This window comes from Plectropomus leopardus, chromosome 2 (assembly GCF_008729295.1).
Source record: "Plectropomus leopardus isolate mb chromosome 2, YSFRI_Pleo_2.0, whole genome shotgun sequence".
Classification (NCBI taxonomy): Eukaryota; Metazoa; Chordata; class Actinopteri; order Perciformes; family Serranidae; genus Plectropomus; species Plectropomus leopardus.
The window spans coordinates 37,515,468-37,535,063 of NC_056464.1; the positions used below are offsets into that span (position 1 = coordinate 37,515,468).

General features: G+C 39.1%; 1 protein-coding gene across 1 annotated transcript in view; it reads left to right on the forward strand.

Moving 5' to 3' along the window:
• rspo4 (R-spondin 4) overlaps window positions 1–19,596 on the forward strand; it is a 43,924-nt gene that overhangs the window by 2,317 nt on the left and 22,011 nt on the right. The window contains exons 2-4 of the mRNA XM_042498450.1: window positions 12,966–13,154; window positions 14,435–14,572; window positions 18,070–18,276. Of these exons, the coding sequence (XP_042354384.1) occupies window positions 12,966–13,154; window positions 14,435–14,572; window positions 18,070–18,276 (534 nt within the window). The remainder of the gene's footprint in view (window positions 1–12,965; window positions 13,155–14,434; window positions 14,573–18,069; window positions 18,277–19,596) is intronic.

Here is a 19,596-nt window from a genome sequence, read left to right on the forward strand (position 1 = left end):
CTCGCCGGTGTCCGGCATTTCCTCAGGAATTTGGGACTAATAGAGGGGGATCCGGTCTCAATTACACCGTCATTTTGGCTTCCGACGTTTCCACGCTGCCCCAGTAAGCCGGCCAGAGGTGAGGCGTTAGATAATGATCAGAGGGGCTGCGTGGAGCCAGCAGGTACCACTGACTCTCATTCAAGATAACAGCTTGTGACAGCAAGATTATACTGCTACAAATAAAAAAGGTTTTACAAAGTCAGACTGCAATTACCAGAATACAAACTTTTTATATTAGGGGTGGCGGGGGTATCGACACAGCATAGTATTGTGATAATTTGCATGGTAATATTGTATCAATACAGGGATGCCAAGAGTTGTTCTTTTATGATGCAAATCAGTGACACTGAATCTACGGCCCCTGGACCCGAGAAATGTCCTAAAATCCGAGAAAAGTCATCGGAGAAACATCCTATAATCGCAGAAAAGTCCTGAAATCCTAGAATTGCCCTAAAATCCTAGAAATGTCCTCAAATTCGAGAAAAATACCTTAATTGATAAAACAAATGTTGACAAAGTTTTCCTTGGGGACATAATTTGCAATTTAACACACACACACACACACACACACTGTATGTCATTGAAATACTCACTATAATGCAAAATGTTAAAAATCTCAGTTATATCATTATAAGTTATATCATGATATTTATCATATTGTGGGGCCTCTGGTGATTCTCACTCCGACTACATAATTATTTTATAACCCTTCATAAAAAGAGCCAACATTTGTTTAAAAATTAGAATTACAGCAGAACAAAATGACTGCTGGTTCAAAAGTACACAACTTTATGGAAATCCTAGAATAAAATGTTTAATGTGCAATATGTCATTGTACAAAAACTACTGAGCCAAGTCTGCATGCAATGTAGAACTGGACAAATGTAATAAATCTATAAAACATACACCTTTTGCATGATAAGGTCATATTAAAACATGATAAAAATGCAGCTTAAAATTATACAAAATGACTATTGTGCCTTCATGAAGGCATTTGATGCTAATAAATCAAAACAGCTTTAACTTAGATACCAATTTTAGGTTTAAAGGGTCAAATGCTGGTTGTGGGAATGACAGGTTGAACCGCTGTCAGAATTCATCACTTCACACTGGAGGGATTTATGTTGTGATTTTATCCTTCCCTCCCCCACGCACTCCTTTTTCCTCTCCTTCATTTACCTTCCACTCCTGCCCCCCCCCCACAACTCTCCCACCATTTCACCCTCCGTCACATCTGGACTTGGTTCCTTTACCTGTTAAAACAATCGACTGACAAAATAAAATGTTTCAGAGGGAAAATTGAACTGTAGGAGTCAAGAGGTTGAAGCCATTATTTTGTCTATTAGCACCATCGGTGTTTCTGTAAGGATATTGTAGGTAATTATGAGCACCTGTGACTGTTTTTTATTGGAGAATTTGAAGGGAGAGAGACTGATCAACATTTGAGATAAAATGCTTCCCTGGTTCTGTTTCCAGATTCCAGCGCTCTCAGTCTGCTGCGGTCTGATCCAAAGTTTACCTCACAGATGTAAACATAAATCACTCTGTAACCAAGATTTCCTCCCATTATTCAACATAATAATCAATACGCCATGTTGGAATGTAACAAGTACATTTACTCAAGCACTGTACTGAAGTACAAATCTGAGGTACTTGTATTTCACCTGAGTATTTTCTTTTTATGCCGTTTTCACTCCACTGCATCTCAGAGGGAAATGTACTTTTTACAGAACTGCATTTATCTGAAAGTTTTTGTTACTAGTTACTTTACAAATAAAGAGTTTGGGGGGTGGGCAAAAGCATAAAAACTTTATAAAATAATTGCTGTTAATCTACCGAACAGTTTACACGAGTACAGTTAAAATGATTAGTTGATTAATCAATGAGTTGATGGACAGAAAATTATTTGGAAACTATTATGTTAAACATTTAAGTTTTTTAAATAATTTCGGGACTTCTGCTTTAATGTATTATTATTATTATTGTTGGGAATAATAATAATAATAATAATAATAATAATAATAATAATAATAATAATAATAATAATAACTTGTTGTGCATTTAATTCTTTTATATTTTACATTTTAAAATATAAAGGAATATACTTAATAATTTACTTAATTTACTTAAGTAACATTTTTAAAGCAGGACTTTTACTTTTTACAGTAATTTTACAGTGTAGTATTAGTACTTTTACTTAAAAAAAGGACCTGAATACTTCCTCCACCAGTGTAAATTAAGTTTTGGACGTTTGCACATCATGCACATCATTAGTTAATCACTCAGTGTTTTTCCAATCTGCATTTTTTTACCCACAAACAACCAAAGGACCTGTTGTCTAACTGAGGAATCAAGTCAATGTGTGTGAAGTGTGTTTGTGTATGTTTGTGCAACCGCTCTGATGGACTGATGTCAAAACATCAGTAACTACTTTCATTTTCAACCAGGCCCTGTCCTGTTTGCTCCTCTCTTTGCAAATTTACTGTGTAATACAATTCAAGGCTGTAGCCACGGAGTCAACATTCAGGGGGACCAAATCTGCCAGGGGGTCTGTGAAACCTTTTTTTTGGAATTTACTGGGCTAGTCATTTCCTTAATTACAGTTTCAATGTGAAATGACGCACTGATGTTACCATTTCTTTCTCATGCGTGTCCTGGCAGGAGTAAATTTTGTTACGGTGTTATAATAAGGAGTGGTGCAGGAAGGAGTCCTAAAACCCCACAAATGAGTTCTCAGCACATCTGGAAGTCAATGGGTTTTTAGGGGTCCGAGCAGCAACGCTCACTACTGGAGCCCCCGTTTGTTATTTTATATTGCTTCTTCTTTATTTCTCTGCACTTAAAGTGTTTGTGTAGCAAAAACCCACAAGACAAAAACTTACCAAAATTGGTGAGCTGGTTGCAAATCCCACCCACTGGTCAGGTACAAAAACTGACATTCAATGACCTCAAGGTTACGCTGTAACCAAAAAATTTAGGTTTCAGCAATTATTTAAAAAACAGCTTGGTTTAGAGTCAAAATTCAGATATGCACCACAAATAATTATAAAGAACAGGGCCATGTTCATAGCTGAGCTCTACTGGCAATGGGAAAAAGTCTTTTCCCAATTTTAGCGCATTTACCCGTGTGTAAAAAACCTGCGTGCACATGCTAATCTTGGTGGAAAAGGGAAATTATACTGGAATAAGCTTAGAGCCTGATGTGTCCCATAAGGACGCTAAAGGGTGCTTTCAGCATTAATATCAAACACAAAGAGGCGCAACAAAAGAGCAATTTGACGACATACACAGAGGAGAAAGACGTGTCAGTGGACAGGTCACTGTGTAGAGAGGACATAAGCAGACAGAGAGAAGAGAGAGGAGAAGGGGGTCCCTATGAGGAAATGAACCAAGGGTACAGCATCTTGTAGTTATACTATATATAAGATCAAATATGGACTGTATGATGTCTGAGACAAAACCTCAGAACAGCCAAGCTGTAATTCAGTAGAGGCACAAGAATGAAAGCAGCTTACTGCACTTGTCACCTTGGAGGAAACCATTATTTTAACAGCACGGTGTGAATATAAAGATGTAACATAAGCTCCTCTAACCTCTATCATATGGTGAAAAATGTTTTAAAAACACCACATCTTTAACCCAACTGCTATCAATTGTGTGGACATCCACGTGTCATTAGGAACTGTACATCTTGTGTTATTTTAACACATCACCCCACCTGGCAGGTTTTTCTTTGCATGCATTGTGGGTATTTTGGCAGCGTCTACAGAAGTGACGGCTGCTGTGTGTTACTGGGAAATCACACCCTAAAACATAATTCTTGCTTTTTCTACTAGTGAGGTGATTGAGGATTAACCCACCTAAACTCACCTATATATTTGTGATCTTTTTGTTAACAACATGGAGTTTAGCCAAATTGACTGGCTGATATATAAAAGTATGATGTAGTGTCATGCTGCTCTACTGTTCAAAATAAGTAAATCTGATAGTGTTAGAAAATGCTAATTGTTTGTTATGCATAATATATGAATTTTAAGTCTGTGCATGTGAAGAATATATTTTTAAATCAGATGTTCTAACTCACATCTTGTCAAATACCAGAGTTTTGGGTCAGCTGTCCTCTGTGTCTAAAAACAGATGCACAATGGTGCCTTGTAGCAAAGGACTGACCAACACATTCTCATGCCAAGTCGTCACATATTGCCGCTTTGCAGTGAACTTCTACATCTACATATTACGTTTTAGGTATCCTTCTGCTATTTACATTCCAGGCGACCTTGATGTCAACACAAGCACATGGTGGGATAACAATGCATGTGGTTATGTTTAGACAACACAGGCACATGGCAACAAATGCTGGGACGTCGACCAAAACACATGCTGGTGCGAATGGTTAGGATTAGGCAAAAGAGGCGCATGGGAAGATAATGTTGCTGAATCCATCCACCGCCCCCCACTCTACAGGCACCCTCGTGCTCTTTGTATTATAATGTTACCGGCAGTGTTTAAACCTGCGTTATTCAGTAGTGTATCTAGCCGACGCAACACATTCAGTCCAGCCGCATTCTCACCTGTCATCTATCAGCCACATGGCATTCTACCAAAGCAGGCGCCATCTGGCCATCAGGCCATCTGCTGGCATATAACACCACACACGGTTCTGTCTCACTGCATCCTTAGCTGACGCAGTCCAGATGCGTGAGGATCTTACACTGAAAGCACTGCAGATGCAGCTGTGTTTGACAATTTTAGAAAGAGAAAGGGCTGGTCAAACAGACACAGGAGTTTCATCTAGGAGACAGCTGTTCATGTCTTGTGTAACGTAGTTCACATTAAATCTAAAAATTAAGTAGCACTTCATTGGTTTTAGTTTATTTTAAAGAGCTTGTATATATGTAGGAGCGGACACTATACATTTCCTGTGAAAACGGACATGTATTTTGAAAAGACACTCTGAATGTAATGAGTGGAAAATGACACACCGTCCCTGAGTGTCCCAAATTGATGCTAAATGGGTACTGAGAGCTTCGTAGTTGATGACCAAGCATCTGTATTTTGAAGAGTTCTCTATGAAATGAATATCTTTAAAATCGTATGATCATAACAAGGCCCATTTAAAAAGCCAAGTTTATTATTGGCATGTGCGAGATTTGTATTTTAAAAAAGGTCTGCATGTAACTTCTCTAAAGCTCAAGATATAGATTTTCTATTATAAGAGTAAAACATAAAATGCTTCGTAGAAGCTGAAATATGATTTGAATAGTTGTTTTGATTGGTTTGCAACATTTCTCCTTAAGAATACTGACATTTCCTTGTCTTAGGAAAAAGAAATCTTGCAACATACATTTGGCTTTCTTTTCCGGTTGTCTTGCCTTTGCATCAAACTACTTTAGTATGTATCATCAGACTTTATTGCCTCAACTTAAAACCATCTTTCTTACCTTCAGCGCATTACATGAATTCAGTTTTAGGGTGGAATGCCCCTTTTAAACACTAGCATGTTTCCCTGAAACCCCAGCGGAGCTTGTTACACCTGGTGCTTGTTAAAAACCCAGTGCAATCCCATGCCAGGTCAAAGGTTGCCGTTTTACGCTACCTAAACCTGCCGCGCCTCTAAAAGTCCCTTAAGCCTGCAGATCGATAGCATATGTGAAGAGAACTGTTTTTCAGACGATGAGTTGAGACCTCAAAGTGAGGTCCCAAAGCTGTGAAATGGGTCCCTGGGTTATTCTGGGGAGTCTCTCTCTGCACTGGACAGTTTCTTCACTCAGTCTTCATCTTCTCATCTCTATTTTCGACTATTAATAAATCTGCTGAACTCTGCTAAACTGAGATTACTTGAAAACATCTCCTTTACATGTGCAAGGTCAAAGATCATTGTTAAGTGCTACCTAAACCACCACAAAACAATGACAGAAGTGATATATTAGAAACTGGGCTAGGAGGCCAAGGAAGTCTGACTAAATGGGCCACTGAGTAAACGTGAAACAATAATGTCTCCTTGACTCTCTCCTTGGTTTTTTTGTTTCTATTTGCACTGCATTATCCCCGAGATATCACCTGTCATCCCAGCAGTGCAGTAGACTAATATTATGTTGACCTTTCCATGTTTTTGCTGTCAATAACATTTCTGAGGAGTTTCTGAAGGTGTGTCCGAAAACACGGCTCCGCTCCTTCATAGTTTACATTTCGAAATCGAATATTTCATACCTGGCCAACAGTGCCTGTCCAGGTTCAAAGGCTCGTCCAAATGTAGCGAGAAGTGCAGCTTTTGCAGAGAGACAGAGAAAGGGACAGGTTTCTGTTGATCTGCTGAATACTCTTGAGTCCACTCTTGAGGTAGCGGCAGTTTTGACGGGCAATATGAAAAATGTGTAAGTATAGCTTGTAGTTCCAGCAACAGCCCTAAGAACCAGCGAAACGCCGCCAAATTACATAAAATATGTCATTTAGTTTTACCAGGGAGGAAGAAGGTATATCTAGGCACGAATTAGATTAAGAAAAGTTTACCACAGTTCATCTACACGTTATCTACATTGTTTTTGATATAAAGCTGGTTGAAAATCAGACTAGTATCCCTGTAAAGCAGATTCCTGTCAGAACGAGCACTGACAGGTGAAATGCAGCTTAACCTCCCCTGTGACTTACACATGACTGGCAAAATGACACTTAAAGTGGTTTACAGTTGTGGTGGTCCAGTAAGTGGTTGTTATGTTTGTCACTTAACTCTGTCTCTGGTGTGAAAAGTGAGTTAAGTGAGTAGTGACATCTTTAAGGCCAAGTTTAGACAAGAACAGCCAGACAAAAAAGGAAAAAAGTCTTTCCTTAGAAAAAAATCATTGAGAAAACAATCCTCGTGTACACGGAACTGAAAAAACCAATACAAATGTTGTAGTGTGCACGCCAGGCCAGTAGTTGGTGGTGTAACTCAGCAAAGACGACACCACGCACCTGCGTATAAAGGTGCTCTTCTACAGGGCCGTGAGAATAAACAAACAAGACGACGATGGTGAACGGACACACGAGAACCAACAGCGTTAATAAACTCAGTGCGGTCAGCAGCGCAAACAGCTCAGTAGTCTGCCTTTGTTGTTATTGTTGTCCCCCTACTCGTGCATGACTATCTGTCTGAAGCATAATACGCATGCGTGAAGTGTGGCTGTGCCGTCACCGTTCTCACAGGATGCGCGCATTGCCAGATTACTCAGCGGTAGAAGGGGCGGCGTTTTCATAAGATTACACTCTGGAACCCGGTTTCAAAAGTTAAACCTTTATGCAAGAAGGGTTGCCGTGTAAGCAGCCCCAAAATTACATGAAAGTTACCCACTTTGGGTCACATTCATGGTCTGACCTTATGTCGTGTATTCAGCTGATGCTGATGATAGCAGCATCTTCAGGACTCAAACTGCTGATGGACAAACTGTCTGTCTGGGATTTTATCCTTCAATTACCTGTTCCTCGTTAGACTCCTTAACACCTGAATACTCTGCCCTCAGTGGGAAAACCTGCAACGTTTACCTGAAATTAAGTCCTGCCTTTTTAGCCTGCTACTGATCACTCTAAAGTTAATTCAATAAGATAGATAGATAGATAGATAGATAGATAGACTCTGAGTACTACTATTATTTTTTTTCTCTTATGTCCAAACCAAAACAACAATGAATCCTTTTTCTGTTGATGGCACTGTTCATAAAACTGATTATCGACTAGGCTACAAATATAAAACAGCCTGCCTCTGTGTTGCCTCACTAGATTTAAACAAAAAAGACACAAAACTCAAAGGAATTTTTTTTAAAAATCCAGATAATATATAGAAAAAAGGTATGGCCACCATGGCGGCTGTAAAAAGTACTGTTAAGCGACAAAAGGATATTAAAATATGACAAATGCAGCAACACACACAGTCACCGGTGATTAAGACAGATACACCACCGGGGCGCGCACACGCGCACAACGTTGCTAGGCAACATATTGTTTGTGATGTTCTCATTATCAGTCATAGCACACGTCTCAACTTTTTAACTTTCTGAGCAAAATTAAGCTATTTGTCAAAAACATTTGGCGAACACTGTTTACTAAAGTGTCAGGATATCAAAAAACTATAAAAACACGTAAAAAATATCACAAAAAAACCCAAAACACACTGGAGAGGAGCTTTAATGAGTTTGTTGTACTCACCGTTGTGGACGACAGGCTGTTCTGCGAGTCTTGAGCACCGTGATGTCCTCCACAGATTCGTTCACTCCCGCAGCATGAAATAACCAGTCGGCGTCCCAGTCCATGCAGCGTCTTTGTCCCTCGCTCCTCTTCATAAACAGCATGAAGTCTTCACACACCTCCCTGAAGGAAAAAGTTCCTCAGTTAACTCATATGCCACCTGGAGCATCCACCGTTAACATTTCAGCATCAAACGATTAGCATGTTAGCCACACCCAGCATGCACCTGTGTACAGGTGCGTTTGATTTGCGTCAGTAGGCTTGCTGGCCAGGTGGTGCAATAAAAACTGCAACTATGAAGTCTTCCACAGATCCAACATTTTTTAAACTATGTTGAGGTATAATAGACGGTATCACCATAACCATACTCCATAATGAGGAAATCTCCTTGAATTGGTCACGTTCAAATATAAAAATGGACTGAAGTGGAATGTAAACAAATAGCCTGGAAGAGACTGAAGGAACTATTGCAATAAAGTATTAAAGTATTATAGCACTCTATATAATTGCACTTTTCATGTGACTGTTTTTGAAGAAAAGGATAAATTACAGATTTTTAACCATTTTAAACCTGAACAAACCGACCTGATTTCTGTCAAAAACATAGAATGAACACAATGAGCAAGCAAAGAAGAAATGACCCAAAAATTGACAAGAAAATAGTAAAAACTACAAGAAAATCATCCCAAAAATTGATAGCTCACCTGGCAGAGCGGGCAGCCCATGTACAGAGGCTCGACTCCGACCTGTGGCCCTTTACTGCATGTCATCCCCTCTCTCTCTCTCTCCCTCTTTGATGCATGAGCTGTCCTATCTCTAATAAAGGCAAAAAGCCAAAAAAAAAAAACAAACAATTACCTGTAGATAAGGTTTGATTTTTTTTTTAAAGAACACCAAAATATGTTGTAAAAGTGCTTAAAAATACAGTAATTCTGTAACATGATTTTAAATACATAATCATGATAATTATAAACAGAGTTTTCCCCTATTTTTTTTTCTTTTTCCTCAACTTTTTTAAAGTAATTTTCTAAATCTACTGATTACTTACAGGTTGTGGAACGTTTCTTACCACAGTGCTAGTTGCCTTTCTAGTTTGCCTTTGCTCAGGGTTCAAAGGGTTAAATACTTGTGAAAGGCATCTGAAAGCAGCACAAGAAAAGTGATGTCACTCCAGGTTTCAAAGGATTAAATACTCTGAAAAAAAGCACACTGAAATAACTGTTACAGTCACAAGAGTAAATGTATTGCACTCCTGCCAAAAAAAGTGCATTTGAGGAGAGGGGCAGTGAAAATGTTGAGTTTGATAAAACAAGACTGTGGAGTTCTCAGTGAATAATGTTTTGTGGCTGCATTGCATTCTGGTCTATGGAGGCCTCTGATGGTTCTATTTCTGCCTCGTCTGTGATGGATTTCTCGTCTGCAAAATGGCAGCTCTTGAAAGAAGCCGTGGTCTTTGTTGAAAGTTTATGTCAGTTCAACAGAACTCACACGCTCGTTTTTTCATGTGATGAATGACATTTACACCACCGGAGCTGCCGAGGAGACGCGTCTGTGCCAGAGAGCTGCTAAACTGAAGGCACAGCGGTGCTCGGCAAACCTGCTGCTGTTACAGGGTCTGAGCGTATCTAATCTTCAGGATTCTTGATGAATTCTTTAACCCTTTGAAACCTCGATCGACATCACATCTCCTGTGCTGCATTCAGGCGCCTTTCAAGTATTTCAACCTTTGAACTCCTTAATTGTTTTTATTTCTTTCAAAACTTTGCGCAACCTGTCAAGAAATGTCTGGCATATTGCAAGAAATCAGTAGATTAAGAAAATTATTCTTAAAAATATAGAGGAAAAAATTTTCCGAAAACTGTATTTATAAATTTCACGGGCCTTTTCTGCTTAAGTTTTTCATTGCCAAGAGATTGCCAAAGATAAATGTTACCATTTGATGCACCGTATCAGATTATATCTTAGAGCTAAGTCGCATCTACATGAGCAATATAGCAAGTCTTTAACTATGGCAAGAAACAAAAAAATTTGGCCATGTGACATAGAAACTTTACTCACAAGGTTTAAAGAAGGCTTTTCCACTCCACAGAGTCTGTAACGTTATATGAACTTTGACCTCCAATGACCTCTATGTGTGACTTGATTAGTGTATTAATTTATTAAGTATTAAAAGATTTTCAGTTGCTCTTGTACGCACACACACACACACACCTAGAGACACACTCTACAAAGATGCTGGCAGGCGGCCACAGGTATTTTGTGAGGATCAGACTCTGCGATTGTTCAGACTCACGCACACTCACCGCCTGCCCTTCACCTCCTCAGCCCATCTTTCCATCCCTCTTTACTTCATTCCTTTACCTCGTCTTTCCATCCCACCTTGCCCGTCTTTCCGTATCCCCCCTTATCCCTGTCGGATTGGAAGCATTCCTGCTCTGTCCGTTGAGTGGTGTGTGTATCTGGGAGCAGACATCGCCGCTCGCTGTTATAATATAATCAGACTTACTTTGGCTTAGACGTAAGCCCAACTGTCATGCTACCAAGGCATGTGAAATCTATCGTCAGTGAGCTGCACAAATCAGGACTGAACTCATTTTATCTGCCAGAGGACAAAGGTGTACTTTTTGATTTCCATCAGTATATTTGATGGGTTTTAATATTACAAATTTATGAAGAAACATAAATATAAGCTGACACGCCAGCTACAGGACCAAGAGACCTGCAAAACACAGCAGCATACTGTGCATACTACTCCTCATATAGAGCCTGCGGGCCAAATCTGGTCCCCGATGGGGTGTCCGGTGGCCCCCCTCAACCATTTTCTAATTCATAATAAAATTAAAATGATTCACACTGGGAAATGTTTTTGTACTTTTAGTATAAATCAGATGCCAAAGTGCATAAAACAGCATCAAAATACAGCTTGTTTACTACCTAAAAGTCACAGTGGAGGATCCCCGCACCCACTGACAGAGGTCCTAGCTAAGCCCTTAATGTCCTAAAATTTTAGTAATGCCCTAATATCCTATAAAAATTCTAAAATTTGATAAATGTTCTGATATCCGAGAGATGTCCTCAATTCCTAGAAAAGTCCTAAAATCTAAGAAATGTCCTAAAATTCTACAAATATCCAAACATCATTGAAATGTCCTTGGATCCTAAAAACATCCGAAAGTCCAAGAAATATTCAAAATCCGAGAAATGTCCCAAATTACTAAAAAAAAAATCCCCAAAACCTTGGAATATACTAAAATCCTAGAAACATGTATGAGGCTGCTGCAAGTGGCCCCTAGCCTCTTGTCATTTTGCAAAAGTGGCCCCCAAGCAAAGCGAGTTGAGTATCCCTGCTCTAGACTGTGCATCCTATTTGTAGCTACAGTCATAGGTGTGGAATTTATCCCCCTAAATCAAGAACATTTGTCCCCCCAATTAAAACATTAAAAGTAGCAGAGGACTTTTTAATTTGAGAAATCTAAAGACATTAACACCGTAAAATGATTCATAAAAGGCACAAATTGGTGCATAAACATTTATATATTCACCAGAATGCAGGAAGTCAAGTGTTTGATGCTCGCATTTTTCTGGTGGAGGAGGAGGAGGATGAGAAGGAAAGAGGAGACCGCCCTCCTAGGCCCTTCTCCATATTTAAGAATAACAGAGTAAAAAGAAAAAGAAAAAGTTTTTTGAGAAAAACACTAGTTTTATTTTCATCAGATCCTTAATTTGTAAAAACAAATCTGCGTCCTAAAATTTAACAGTCCGCATTTAAAAACAAGATGTGGTTCTGTATTAAAATCACTCATTTTAATTTATTATCATTTCAGTGACCTGATTTTTATAACGGAGGAAATTGTATTTTGGTTGACAGTCCTCAGTTAATTACATGTTTCAGTACCTTTGATCTGAAAATAAACAACAGATTCAATAACAAGAAATATAAAATTTAAACGTAAAAATTGTGTGTATGCCCATCATTTTGGTAGAATAAAAAGAAACAAAATCTAAATAATAAATAATTTGAGCGTCCCTATGTAATATATTTAAGGTAAAGTTGTTGTTTACAGCAAGCATTTTCTCTTTATATTCTAAATCATGTTTATCTTATTTTAGAAAGTACATTTATCACATAGACAACAGCAGTTAGAGGCTATAAATAAGCTTCAAAATAACAAAAATGAAGATATGCATCAAATAGATGAATTAAAATAATTCCCTGCACTTGCATTTTGTTTCTCAGAAACAATTTTAATTTGCATTTTAGAAAAAGTGAGGCAACCTGCTCTTACGCTGCCAGATGATTCTGAATAGATATTATAAAGTAATTATTGTTTAATCAGTTAAAACGCTTTGTTTGGGGTTACTATATACAAGGAGTATAAAAATAAAATTTGTTTATCAAGTTTGGATTTGATTTTACTTGTTTGAATAGCCAGAGACAGACTCGCTGCACAGTTTCTTGTCTTTAAAGTGAAAAGACGAGTATAGTGCGGCCTGTGTGTGTCTTCCCGCCTGCGGTATCTACAGATCTTTATTTCAAGGAGCTCAGTGGGGGATTTTTTTATGGACTACAGAAATTCTCTTGGCATCATGGGGATTTGTGGTGTCTCCTCCCCCCCCACTCTCTGTTATCTTTCTTACCCTCCTCGACTTTTTATCTTCAGCTGCACTTTCCTCTGTCCTGATCCTCCCTCTGCCATCTCCCGCAGCTCAAAGAGAGACATCAGACGACTGTCGGAGTTGTCTGGAGTGTTCCCGCGACAACGGCTGTGTGCGTTGCCCTGAGCGACTCTTCCTGTTCCTGCAGAGGGAGGGGATGTCTCACCATGGAACTTGTCTCCACGCCTGCCCCGCTGGACACTACGGACAGAGAGGGAAGGACATCAACCGCTGCATGAGTATGTTGTTGTTTCACCTGCAGACATCAAGGCCTCGCTGATGTTAAGTCTAACTCACATTAGTGCACATGACTCACCCGTCTGGAGGCCCTTAATAGTGAAGGAACTGATTATTTTTTGTCAGATGAAAAGAATTTACAAGTTCACTAAGAACAGACAGCACCCATGTACACAGTTTATACAACTGGAAAAGCTTCGTTATTGATTGATGCACCTCTCTTAATTCAATCCAGAAAAATACTTTGCCAATAAAAAAGTACTTAAGTTCTGACCTAAGTTCTGACCCGAATTCAAAGTTGTCTAACTCACTAAGAAATTTATTTGACTCAAAACATGCCAGGAAGTTCTCAGAAAGAGCTCATGAGAAGTTTGTTTATCCCAAACGGCAAACTTACTCTAAGCCATAAACGACATTTATAGTTAAAATCAGTGGCTTAAGGTAATTATGATAAGCTCCAGCTAGGGCTGGGCAATAAAACGATAACGATACCAGTCGATATAAATTATAACTTTCTTGATTAAAATATGAAACGTAGTGCACAGAATGTCAATAGAACGCATTCCAGCCATGTTCTGACAGACAACGCGAACAGCCAATGATAACAAGAATTGAGATGCAGCGAACCAAATGAAGTGAACAACTCTGACTCTAGAGCAGCTGAGTGTTTGACAGCCACAGCATTTCACCATCGCAGATCAAACAGCTGATGGTCCGACAGCAGCGCAGTGAGACAGACAAACAGAGCGCAGCTTCTTCCCAAAGCACTAAAGTGTCTGAAACAGACACATCATAAGCATCATACATCCTACAGATGATCTTAAAAAAAAAAACAAAAACAAACAGACAGAGATGGGTTTTCCATTTTGAGGGAATATATAGTAAATGGCTTCAAGTTTACAAAATGATAGTTATCTGAATACAGGTGTAAAGCCTATGGGATTTTTCTCTTGGATTCTGGATCATGGAAGACAAATGTTTTTGATACATTCTCTCTTTGTTCAGCACGGACATGTCCTCCTTCTCCTCCTGACATCCTATTAGTTTAAACATAATAATGATATCTCACTCTTGTGTCCTGCCTGCATATACATTGCATTAAAGAAATAAAGATGCACGTTAATGGGGCCTTTATTTTGGACCTGTGGTTTTCTGCAGCATGTCACACTTGTTTAAACACCTACATGTCATCGTCATGCTAAAACAAAAATCAGAGTAAGTGTGGGGGTGGGGGGACTGATGTTCCCTCTTGATTTCACACAGATTGTTTATTTACTCTCAGAGTGTCGCTCTTTGGACTGTGAGCATTGCTTCAGCCGGGACTTCTGCACCAAATGTAAGCCCGGCTTCCAGCTATACAAAGGCAAGTGTCTGACCCGCTGCCCAGCAGGAACCTTCGCCCATCAGACAGACTGCCTCGGTGAGTAAAGATTTACTTCAAACAAATATAAGTCATTTGAACATTTTATTGTCAGAGAGCATAGTCTGGTGATATTATATTTCTCTTATTGTCATCCAACATTAAAGAACTAACAAGTATCGCATGTGTCAGAAGCCTGATGTATCTTTTTTCTTTTTCTTATAAAAATAAATCTATGAGTCGCACTGTAATACTGGGTGACATATTCTTCCAATACCATAAACAGACACATTTTCCACGTAAACTTCACATCCCATGTTTCAAAGGGTAACACTTCAAAATACCAGTGTGAATGTAAACATACTCATTCTTAGGAAAGCTGTCACCTTAATAAACTACTTGCAATACCAACCCAATCACATTTTTTTTTTCTTTCTTGGCATTGTACATCTGCAAACCAGGGTCAGGTTGCATTTGTATATTATTATGTAACAAATACATTGAAACTTTAAGTTACATTTCATGTGGTTAGATTTAGGCACCAAAAAACGTATTATGCTGAGGAAGAGATCAAATTTTGGCTGTAAATACCCAATTTAATCTCTGCTTAATCTCTCAAATACTTCTCATGACAATAACCCTGTTGGAAAAACAGCAACGAGTACTGACAAAGTGTTGGGTGCCTAAAAAGCCGCTGGAAAAACACTGATGGATGGCTAGAAAATACAAACATTTTGTGCCTAAAAAGCATCTGGAAAAACCACTACGTCTTGCCACAAAACACCCACATTTGTTGCCTATAAAGCAGGTGGAAAAACAGTGACAGGTTACTACAAAACACTGTTTAATGCCTAAAAAGCTACATGTGAAACAGGGGCCAGTCACTACAAAACATCCACTTTGGTGCCTAAAAGAAACACTGGAAAAACAGCGACTGGTGCCTACAAAACACTAATGCTTGCTGCCTAAAAAGCCACTAGAAAAACAGCGCTAGGTTGGGAAAAACGCCCATGTTTGGAGCCTCAAAAAGCAGCTGCAAAAACAGCAACAGATCCCTACAAAACATCCACTTTGCTGCCCAAAACGTTGTTGGAAACACAGCAATGACTCAAACAGTGGTCCGCAGCTTGACAGGGTTCTTGCCTATACGCCATCGCCTCCACCTCAAGATGACAAAGTCACTTTAAAACATAAAGATTTAACCCCTGCGTAACCTTTAGTGACTTGTTTCCTGTTTTAATTGCTGTTTAAAGTTACCTTCTGTTAGTGAAGTTGGTGAACTAAAAGCGCATTGACCCTCAGCCAGCTTTAAAATGCAGGTCCACTCTGCAATGGATGCGTCGGTGAAGCTAATCTGAGAGGTTTAATGAACAGCAGACATGGTCCTGCACAGTGCTTTCCTTTTATCTGTGGGCTGCCTCTCTGGCTCTGTGGACACTTTCTGCAGTATTTCACGTGTGAAAGTTTGAGAATTTCATCAGAATGGGGGTTTTTTAAATCAAGGCTGATTTTAGTTAAAAAAAAAAAAATTACCTTTTTTGATAAATTGCACATGTTTTGGTAGACTACAGTTAGTTTCGGAGAACAACATGACACAAGAAAACAAATTTTGAAATACATTCACATGGATCAAATTACTACTCACAGAGAAATGACAAGTTAACAAATTTCTTATCACATTAAAAACAGCTGAGCTACAAATTCTGCCTTTCGGACATTTTGCCTTGCGATTTTCTTCTGAGAACTAATTCCCGTCTTCGTCTGGTTTTGTGGACACGCATGCACTCAGTTTTTTTCCTCCTCATGTATTTCTCAGCTAAGTTTCTTTTCTGATATTGAGCCAAACTTTCAATGCAACACATGATTCACATTAAAAATCTTCAGAGAAGTTTAAGAATTTATCTTCATATCTCTTTATGTATCATCCGTCCCTTCTAAGTAAGTGAGATATATTGTTGAACTCACTCATCATTCGGGGCTGTTCGGGGCTCCAGATTCCCCCTCTGTCGTCCACCTGCACCATCTGCAGCTACTGTTGTTCCTTGGCATCGTGACCACATCTGGTTTTCATGGCCATGTTAAGGTTTAATGTCTGACTGTTGGTACACACCTCGAGCAACTCCAGAAAACAGTCACTGGAAATCTATTCATTTTATACCCAAAATCTGACAATGATAATGATGATTACCGAGAAATGTTGTCCCATGTTGGCCAGGGCTGCCGCTTTTTCCGTTGCGGACCGCGTGGAAAAACTTGCGGCGACTGATTTTGTGGGTGACATCACTCATCAGCAACCAGTCACTACGGGTGTAATGTCCCGTGTATTAATGCTTCAGCTGGCATTCATCTATCTTAAATGATAGCGATGTGGTTGCCAGGGGTCTGAGGAAAACAGTCTTTATATACTGTTACCACTCCACGGGGTATGGTTGTAATTTATTGATTTATCTTAATTACTTCAGTCTCTGCATTTCCCTAATCAATGTATGGAGGAGCACATTCGGCCAATATTCTTTTTCTTTTTTTCAATTAAATGGAGAGTTTGTCTGGCACTCTCAGAGAGGAAAAATGTCAGTTAAAGGTCTTTTTTAGTCATGCATGTGATAATGAAAAACACTGACCGCTTTCAACCTCAACAAGTCTTCACCTAAGAGTGCCTTAAGAACTTTCTTACTCTTCAAAACTATCTTAAAGGAACACTTCATCCGCAAAACGACCATTTGTTTATCAATTACTCACTGCTTGTTAGCTTGATTTCCTGAAGTTTTTTTCTTGCATGCCTCCACAGGAGAATCCAAATTAGGCAAGCATTCTTCATGAATTGTAGTAAACAGGGGCCACTTCTGACAACAGCAACACTAAATCACAACATCACAACAGTTCACAAACTCACAAAAACTCGATGATCCAAGTCTCATTCATCTAGTCATGTGCTCAGTGCTCCCAAAACACGTGCACTTTTGCTAAAATCAGGGTTCACACACATTTTTAACAATAAATTTCCATAACTTTAAGGCAAATTTTAAAGACCATACAGTCTTTAAAACAACAATCAGTACTTCTCGTCACTTCTTTTTCATTACTAGAAAATAGTGTTTTTAAATATATATTATTTGGAAAAATGAATTCAGGAGAGGATTAGAATGGACTATTTAAATTAAATTTAGGGACTGTTCCTGATTTATGAGAGGGCAGTACAAAAAAGAAAACATGCCAGGGAATGTTTCTTTAAAAAAAGGCTTTTTTTCTTACATTTTTTGAAGCAAACATGCCTTTTAAACCCACGGCCCCCTGCAAGGGCGCTGGTTTAAGTATTCTTTTTAGTTTCTGTGGATTAATTTCATGTGAAACTGGTTGAGTACTTGGCTTCTGCAATTCTCTTTTCCCCAAATGCTGTATTCCTTTCATGTCTGTGGTTTTGTAAAGTAAAACTCTTTAAAAAATTAAATGAAATTAAAATAATAATAATAATAATAATAATAATAATAATAAATGTGAATTTGAAATGCAATCTTTTGTGTCTGACCTTGAGAATTATCCACCCTCTTCTCTTTTAGAGGACTGTCTCCTGGCTCCATTGGGAGAGTGGAGCGAGTGGAGCGTCTGTCTCCGTAATGGCGTCACCTGTGGCTTCAGATGGGGCAGGCAGACTAGGACCCGGGGGGGCGGGCAGTCCGGGAGAACTCCTGAAGAGAAAGCAGCATCACTTTGTCCATCCCACAGTGAGACGCAGCGGTGCAGGATGAAGAAAAAGTGCCCTACAGGTGAGCAGGGGAAAGAAGGAGGGAGATGACAGGAGCAAACAGTACATTTAATAGTCATCATATATCAATTTTAAATCAACCACAAACAAACTGCAGCATAGACCGGCTGCTTCTTTTTTCCCTTCATACGTTGAACAGCCAACATCTGTGAATTCCTTGCGTTGTTTGGTCTTGTGTTATGTGCTGTGTTTACTAACTTGTGCGATTTATAATGCCAAGTGGGAGAGATTGGACCTCATAAAAAAATTCCAACATGTGCTACTTCTAATTAACACTTGAAGGCTTAAGTCAACAGTTTTACTTTTTCAATAGCAGCAGCTTAGTGATGTAGAGGAGGAGTTTCCTTATTTTTGGTCAACTTTTGTTGTTTTGATGCAGACAAAATTTAAACTGTTCAGGGTTCTCTGATGGTGCCAAAGGTCTGATGTGCCTGCTGATCTAAAATACACTCTGTATGGTGAACATCATGCTGTAATTAATGTCTTTGTTAGCACCATCAAAGGTATTTGATGAAAGCTAAAGACATTTTATTTCTTAAGTTAGGAGACCATTGAGGTCCGCCCCCCCCCAACTATTTTCTAATTCACAACAAAAAATAAAGTGGATCATACTGGGAAATGTTTTTGTACTTTAAGTATACATAAGGAGTGCATAAAGCAACATCAAAACAGAGCTTGAATGCCAGTGCAGGTCCTAGCTAAGCTAAGCTAATGCCCTAAAATTCCAGAAACACCCTAAAATCCCAGAAATGTCCTTAAATCCTAGAAACGTCCTAAAATCTGAGAAATGCCCTAAAATCCTAGAAACGTCCTAATATCCTAAAAAGGTCTTTAAATCCTTGAAATATAATGAGGTGCTGGAAATGTCCTAAAATCCTACAAATATACAAAAATCTCCAAAAGGTCCTAAAGTCCTTGAAATGTCCTAAAATCCTATAAACACATACAGGGCTGCTGAGACTGGCCCCTGGTCTCCTCCGGTTTTGCAAAATCGGTCCTAAAGCAAAGCAAGCTGAGTATCCCTGCATTATGTTCAGTGCTGCTGCTGCTGGCAGGAAACTTTTAGGAAATGTAGAGTTCACCTGTTTTTGTGGTGACTGAATCATGACAGCACAGTTTGGGAGCTTTTGTTTATGGCAAATGAAATATGACACAAACGTGGTATGAGCCAGAGTTCCTGATGACGGCATTTGGTGGAACAAGCAAAGGCTGTGGGGAGGAAACCACTTTCAAAATGTTTATACGATATATTAAGACAATTTCCACACGGGTTTTTGAGAGAGGGATGTTTGTGACAAGAGTGTTCTGGAAAAAGTGATAA